This window comes from Buceros rhinoceros, unplaced genomic scaffold (assembly GCF_000710305.1).
Source record: "Buceros rhinoceros silvestris isolate BGI_N320 unplaced genomic scaffold, ASM71030v1 scaffold10814, whole genome shotgun sequence".
NCBI lineage: Eukaryota > Metazoa > Chordata > Aves > Bucerotiformes > Bucerotidae > Buceros > Buceros rhinoceros.
In genome coordinates this window covers 5,937-13,751 of record NW_010406554.1, presented here as the reverse complement: position 1 = coordinate 13,751, position 7,815 = coordinate 5,937, and the positions used below count along the sequence as shown (strand labels likewise).

The window sequence follows — 7,815 nt, the reverse complement described above, 5'->3', positions numbered from 1 at the left end:
AAAAAAAAAAAAAGAAAAGGATGAGTCAGCCACCAAAACAGACACAGGAAGTTTAAGACCATTATTTTTTACATGAGCCATGATGAAACTGTGGAATGCACTAGCACAAGATGCGCTGGCTCAGAAGTAACTCTGTTCTTTGAAAAAGTAATAAAAAAAAAAAAAAAGAGTTTCCCTGGTTCATTAGGCAGAAAGGAGGTCAAAGCTCTATACCAGAAGCAATTACACATCCTGAGTCTGAGCTGCGAATCCTTCTGTCACCAGGTGCCACAAGGCACATCTCCTGGGAGACGGGGCCTTCCCCCAGGCCGGAGGAATCGGGAACTCACCGTTAATAACGGGTGTGAAGACAGCCATCCCAGCAAAGTTTGGATCGGAGACCGTCCTGTCCAAAATTAAACCCCCGACGCTGCAGAGGGAAGGTGGAAGAGGTCAGTGCTGAAAGCTCCCTAGGAGCACCCAGACGAAGCCCTGCGGGTCCTCTCTGCTGTGAGGTGACACCCACCCACCAACAGGCACCCACGACTGCAGGTGCTGCACATGGTTTTAACTTCAATATTTGATAGCAGAAGGTAGTTTTAGCAGGATCTTTTCTCACTGCTGCCTAATCCCGTCACAGGCTAAATCCCCTAGCGCACAGTTCACTGCCACACAACGGCCAGGAGCCATCCTGCCCTTCAGAGGGCAGAGGGGGCTCTTGTGCAGAGGACTGCGGAACAGGCCCCCTGCTCACGCCCTGGCTGTGCCACAGTCTCCCTGTGCAGCAGCTGGGATAAGGCCCTGGGCTCCAGCACTTTATGGCTCCTCTGCCTCGGGACCTAGAGCCCAGTGTCCCTGTCTGGAAAACACACAACGACTTGCAGTTTCCCGGCTGTCTGGACCGTGGAAGCGGAAGAGGGTCGGTTCCCTCTTGTTCCAGAATATTCCAAGGGTTGAGGTTGACAGGAGCAGGGAAAGGGGGTGCTGTGGGTCTGTGTTTGGGGAGGGGAACTCTTCCTACCTGCTAATAGCCATCGCGATGATGACGGGCTCCCAGCCGGAGTAGAGCACCTCCCGAGTGGCCGCATTCCTCTTGGCAATGATGAACCAGATGGGCAGCAGAGCGACGAAGAAGGCGCACACCAGAGGGTTCACGTAGGCTTTGCTGTCTGAGTGGGAAACAAGCAGAAGCAACGGATCAAGCACACATCTCGCTGCAGCGAGGCGGGTCGCTCACGTCGCCAGGCTGATGGCACCCCTGGAGCCAGAGACTCCCGTAAGGGCAGGAACCGAGACCAGGCCAGCTTCAGCTCCGCGGGACACATGTTGTATGTAACCCCAGACAGCAACCAAGCACCATGCAGTTGCTTGCTCACCAACCCCTTGGTGGGATGGGGGAGAGAATTGGGGAAGAAAAAGAAAAGTAAAACTCATGGGTTGAGATAAAAACAGTTTAATAGGACAGAAAAGGAAGGGAAAATAATAATAGAATATACAATAACAGGATATATGGCCCAGCCAACTCCCCCCAGTTTATATACTGGGCATGACGTCACATGGTCTGGAATACCCCTTTGGCTCATTCAGGTCAGCTGCCCTTGCTGTGTCCCCTCCCAGCCTCCGCTGCCAGGGCAGGATGAGAAGCTGAAAACTCCTGACTTAGCATAAACGCTGCTCAGCAACAACTACAGCATCAGGGTGTTACCAGCGTTATTCTCATCCTAACCACAAAAAACACAGCACTGCTCCAGCTACTAGGAAGAAAAATAACTTTATTCCAGCTGAACCCAGGATGACATGGCACTTTACTCTCCCAGAGCACTCAGAGGGGCTTTATCAACAGATTGGCTGAGATCTCTGCAATTTCAACGGCTTCTTCGCACCTCCTATTCCTGGGCAAGATCTCCCAGGGTTGCTTCACCTCTGGCTGAACCTGGCTGAGTCACATCCCCTGCATCCCAGCCAGGGAAGGAAGGTGGAGGGGAGGCAGAAGGAAGTCTGGAGTCTGCAGCTGCAGCCCTGCTCTGAGGATCCCCAGCCGGTGCTGACAGGACAGGAGATGAAACCCTTCTCCCACTGCTTTAGCCACAGCCAAGCTCCTGGCACTTGGGACAACCTCTCCCTTAGCACTTCACCTGCTGAGAAGGAAGCGGGCAGATCGCTGCCAAGACTGTCTGCAGCAACAAGGCAGTAACAACGTCCGTTTCCTCCCCATCAGTTCTGACTAGGACTCACTAACTGAGGCAGCTTCCAGGCCAGGCATCCTATAACCCTGAGGACAGAAAGGGTAAAGGAAGAGGATGAAACAAGAGGGAGATGAAGCAGCACAGGGAAGGACCATGGTGAGACAAAAGCCTTTTGTTGCTCCTCACCTAGCTCTTTGTACAAGCCCCAGCTGATTCCTGAAAGCAGAGCCAGGGTGATGAGATCGCCAAGGCTGGCAGCAATCGGTGTGGCAACATTATCAGGGTTGATCCCCATCTTCCTGGACCCAATGATGACTCCAATCATAATCATACCTACAGCCAGAAAGAGGCAGAAACCAGGATGAGGCCAAGGGGAGCCCAGCATTTTAGGAAGAGGTACATGGAGGGTGTGTGGGGTCTGACTCTCACCCAGAACAAGGGAAGCAATGAAAGCAGTAGCCACGCTGCTGGCACAAAGCAGAACAGCGTGATCAAAGTTGAAGTGCCCGTCGGGGATCCAGCCGAACACCACCGCTGCAATCGAGGCCAGGAAGCCAACCACAGTAGCCTGAACCTGCGAATCAACACCAGACAGTCACCAAGAGGATTAGACAGCAAAACAGTCCTGGGGCGAGGGAAGAGAGAACAGCCACCACCCAGGGTCCCGTTTCAGCTGGAGCAGCACCCAGCAGGGAAACACCAAGGCTGACCCCTGGGGCAAACCGCTGTGGTAAGATGACTGGGGTTACACCTCCTGACACTAGTCATAGTTGGGCTTGTACCAACCACTAGTACTTCCACTGTCTCCCATCACTCTTCCTCACCTGTATCAGAGCCATGTTCCCCGTTATCATCCTCCAGAGCTCTTTGGGGGTATCCATTTGGCCAATATTAGCCTGTAAGAGGACATCGAGATGGCATTAAACACTGCCGGCACTTTGCACTTTGCGAACAGTCAAACTGCTGCCTTCCAGCTCTGCAAGCCTGTGCCAGGAGCAGGAGGGAATAATGACCCCGAATCCTTAGTTCTTACAGGACAGCAGTTCAGTAGGAAAGACGTGTGTGTGTGTCTATCTGTACAGCTGGGGCACAGCTCTGCGGTGACACCCCTGCCTGTGACTGTCACTTGGGCTGGACTCCTGGGTAACTACAGGGCCTCTTCCAACTGTTCCTCTCATCCCGTACTCCGGAACACCACAGCTCCTCCCAGTTTCAGTTCAGCACCTTCTCCGCCCCAGCTGCAGGAAGGGGCTGACGCTCTCCGATGCAGCAGGACCAGAGCCAGACCCGCTGCAGAGGGGGTTTTGCAGGGAGCTGAAAAGGGGAATCGACGTCATCAGAACATCCGATGAAAACCTTGCAAAAGCAACACGATATACTTCATCCCCGTGTGGAGGCACGCACTGCTGCTTGTTTACTCGCTGAATTCACCCCACTGGTGATCAGGCCAAGGCTGACTCAGGCCCAGACGGGTCGTGCTGCCCCTCAGGTCAGCCAGCCAGGACGGGAACGGGGGTGCACTGACTCTCAAGGCAGCTCCGAGCCTCAGCTCCGACACGGACCAAGGCCAGAGCAGCAACACGTGGGCAGAGGAAGCTGGCAGCAGGAACCGCTGTTCCAGTTAAAAGCTGAGTAAACAAGGCGAATGCCACGTGGAGACCTGCCGAGTAGCGGGAAGCAGCCGTAGCACACGGGTCACCTGGCACCGCGACAGCGGCGGGAGATGCTAATCGGACTAACCAGAAGTGACAGAAAGGTGCTTTAATTCCCTGGGGAACAATCCAAAACACCCCAGTAGAACCAGGACGGGTTGCTGGTTATTGCAGAGCATGAGGGTTCTGCTCTTCCCTAGCGCCTCATGGGTCTTTGTGGGAGTTGGAAGATCAGGTAGGCAGAGGATATAAGCTTAGATCCCGTCTTGTATTATTAGAAGCTGATGAACATGAAGAGGAAACAAGGGAGAGGCTCAGACAACGCTGGAGTTAACAGCCGACAGTGTCAAACTCAAACTTCTGCACAATACAGCAGTAATTTCTTCCTCTCAGGTTTCCTTGCTGTTTTCCGCAAAAAAAACCCCCAGGAAATCAGTGATTAATTGATCCTCACTGCGTGTGCTCAAGAGAACTGCCAGCTTTCCGCAGCCAGCACCGAGCTGCGCCTGGCTCTGGAGTGAATTATTCTGGTCAGTTCAGGAAAGAGGAGGAAGGAATGGGGGGAAAGCAACAAAAAGTGGTAGCATCAAGCACAACCAGCACAGGAATTTGAACTCCATATGAAGCCTGACCTTAAAATTCCAGCCACATGCCAATTAGGCTGGGATTAACATAACTTAGCTGTAGTCACTGGCAACAGGATTTTAATCCTTTAACTAATGGGAAAGTTTTGCTTCTTAATTGTGAAAGGAATTTCTGAGGTGCTTTAATGCAGCACTAATTAGGAACCCACAGACTGAGAAACCACTCAGGGCTGCTTTCCTGTGGAGAGGGCACGAGCCCCACGCCGTGAAGCCCTGCTCAGAGGGGAGCTCCCTCCACACGCCTGCATGTGGGTCCCCCATGCCAAGGGAAGGACAGGGCAAGGCGAAAACAAAGACAGCCCGAGAGATCATCCCATCCCACCATGCACAGATACAAGGAGGTGGAGTGGAAGGCTGGGGCATTCGTGTGGAGCAGCACAGCCTTCTCTCCTGCCAGGGCAAAGGAAAGCAGAGGACAAAGCCTGGGTGGTGGCCCACAAGGCTAATGGCACCCCAGCCACCAGCTCAGGAGCAGGAGGCGGCACCGGGAGGCTGAGCTGGTGAAGGGCAGCAGCCGCTCGGCGCAGACCGGTGGGCAAGCTGGAGGTGTGCTCTCTGTACTGGTTTCCTCACGACCCTGGTGCGGCCACCGCAGCAGATAGGGCAAAGTTCTGCATTCCCGTGACTTTCTGCAGTCTCGTTTCTCTGCCAAGCCTGCCCCAACGGTGCTCCGTGCCAGCCCCATAAGGGAAGAGCAGGGAGACGAGCCCTGCTGCCTTTGTCCCAGGAGGGCCAAGCGCTCACCCTGATAAATCCACACTCAGAAAGTACAAGCTGGCCAAGGCCAAGAGGGAGAGTGGCCTGTCTGGGACAGCAAGGATCCTGACATGATCCCAACAATAGAGTGCATAAAACAAAGGGATTTGTTTCCCAGAACGAAGGGGCAAACAAAGCTCAGCCTGTGGCAAAGCTGCTGTCCCTGCAAGCCCTGGCACCAGAGCACAGCTGGGCCAGGGTAGCGTGAAGCCTCCCAGCAGCTTCAACCTCCCCAGCAGTGCCTAGAGGGAGGCGACCAGCACCAGGGGCAAGCAGCCACAGACCAGCTTTTCCAGGTAACGCTGGCACAGCCCCGCAGGGGCAGCTCAGTGCCCGCACCTCCAGAGGGCCGGATCTGAGCAGGAGGTGGCCCCACGGCTGGCAAGAACTGGCATGCAGGGGCTGGGGTGCAGAGGCCGAGCCAAGGGCTAGTCCTGGGAAACGTGGTTTGCCTTTGTGCTGCCCAGGGACTGCAGGGACAACCTCTACAGCAGACGACGCTCATGTGCCACAGGTTCAGCGGAGGAGAGCAGCATCCTGTCGGGTTCTGCAGCAGCCACTAAGGAGAAGGCTGGGAGGATGGAGGGTGCCGAGAAGCAGCTCTCTGCTAGCTGTGCTTGCTGCCACCGCCCAGGCAGACAGTGCTTCATCCCTCCACTGCCATGAGCTCCTCGCGAGCAGCTCTCTGGGGCCAAGGCACATCAGCTCCTTTGCACTGTGAAGGCCAAGACCAGGCTGCTGGCTGCTAGGGCTCTCTTCCAGCAGTTCCCAGCACAGAGCCAGCAGAGTTCAAAGCCTGGCAGCAGGCAGCTAACACCTTGTGAATGAAGACTCAAAGCTACGAGTACTCCCGCCATGCGAAACACAGCAACATCAGGCAGTCACTCGCAGTCATGCTCAAGCAGAAGATGCTTTGCAGAAGGGAGGAGAGTCATTGTCCGTGTTTGGAGAGGATGTCAGTCTCTCTCCAGTGCTGCTCAGCTACAGAGACAGGCTGCTGTGTTCTAGAAACGTTTAGAGACAAAGCAATTCATTTGCAGCTGGACTAACACAGTGCTCTGAGGAGCTAACAGAGCCTGCCCCTGTCTCTCATATGGAGCTCACTGTTCCACAGGAATCAGACTGAATCCTAGCGAGAGAAATGCCCAGCCATGCCTCTCCATCAGCTTTGAGAGGCTGTCAATCCACCTGCTAGCTTTTGCTGCAAGGTCCCCTTTGCCATACAATTCCCTCCAGGCTCTCTCATCTCCCAGCCCTCCTGATCCTGGCTCGTTTCAGCCTGCTGTGATCACCTGTCTGCACCCGGCTTCCTCACGAAGAGAACCAGATCCCAGCACTCCAGATGTTAAACTGCCAACGCCAGCTCGCACACTGTGCCTCCAGGCTCACGAGCAGCCACGACAGGGAAGTGAACTGTCAGCAAAGCTTAAGGTCTATTAAGCCTTCAAATCTGATCAGTCCAGTGGGGCGAAGACAACTTCCCAGCAAGCCACACTCCAGGCTCTGCTTTTGGTGGTCGCTGATATTTTTGTCTGCCCAGCCACCAGATGCACACACACCTTCCCTCCCCTTCCTGAACCAGGTCTCGCACTCCCTGCAGCTCCCCGGATACTCACAGCTGTCGACAGGCGAGACGCCAAAGTCATCTCCAGGTTCCCCTTCAGGCCCAGTAACGCAGGTACTAAGATAAACACCTCAGTCACATTTTTGAAAACATCCCAGTGCTGCAAGATTAAAACAAAACCAGAACATTAAAAACCAACCACGGCTGTTGGAAACCCCTGCTTGGGCCTGAGCGGCGCTGACTCAGCTGTCTCTGCAACCTGGCGCAGCCCGTGTGCGGCCCTGAGCTGACAAGCCAGTTCCCACCTCGTGACAGGCTTTGAATTTTACAGCGATTTCACTTTTTTTGATATGCACGTAGTTATGACCACACGTTGCTGCTGAGCTTAAAAACCAGATCTCAGCCTGCAACTGTCAGTGAAACACCCCCAAAGATTAACTCTGACAAAGTGTTTACCTATACAGAGGCCAAAACAGCGAATGATGAAGAGACTTTGCCCAATACTTGCAGTTTCTGGCAGAATCGAGTACTGAAGCCTCAGCTGAGAGCCATTCCCTATGTGTATCTCACAAATATGTTTTGGAGCAAGGCTCTGCCGCTCCCGGTCCTGTCAGTGCCAAAAACCAGCCTCAGTTCCCCCCCACCTCACCGAGATGTGCCCCCCCCTCATCAGGCACCTACAGGATGCACTAACCGCTCTGGCTCTAGTCACGCCAGCTCTGCGGGGCGTAAGGCAGAAGAGGCAGCCTCGGTTTTAGGAAAGAAGAAGAGTAATTGCCGGGTAAGCACTGACTGGCACAGCTGGCTTCCATGGAAACACAAAACCACCCCCAAAACCACAGAGCCCAATTTAACAAAACCCTGCGCGCTACCAAACCTCACTGCCCCATTCTCTATTTTCACAAATGTTTTGCAAGAAGGGCCTGTGTCCAAAATAACTCCACTTCCCACACTGCCGGGCTTCTCCGAGGGCACCGAGCACAGCTGGAACTGCTCCCTCAGCGGCTGCTGTGCATGGCCGCGGCCCTCGCAGC

The 7,815-nt window shown here is 54.4% G+C and overlaps 1 protein-coding gene across 1 annotated transcript in view; it reads right to left on the bottom strand.

The window, feature by feature from the left end:
- SLC41A1 (solute carrier family 41 (magnesium transporter), member 1) overlaps positions 1–7,815 on the bottom strand; it is a 16,129-nt gene that overhangs the window by 3,533 nt on the left and 4,781 nt on the right. Inside the window, exons 2-7 of the mRNA XM_010134155.1 lie at positions 6,834–6,941; positions 2,990–3,061; positions 2,595–2,739; positions 2,352–2,498; positions 1,001–1,148; positions 330–409 (exon numbers count right to left, since the gene is read on the bottom strand). Of these exons, the coding sequence (XP_010132457.1) occupies positions 330–409; positions 1,001–1,148; positions 2,352–2,498; positions 2,595–2,739; positions 2,990–3,061; positions 6,834–6,941 (700 nt within the window). The remainder of the gene's footprint in view (positions 1–329; positions 410–1,000; positions 1,149–2,351; positions 2,499–2,594; positions 2,740–2,989; positions 3,062–6,833; positions 6,942–7,815) is intronic.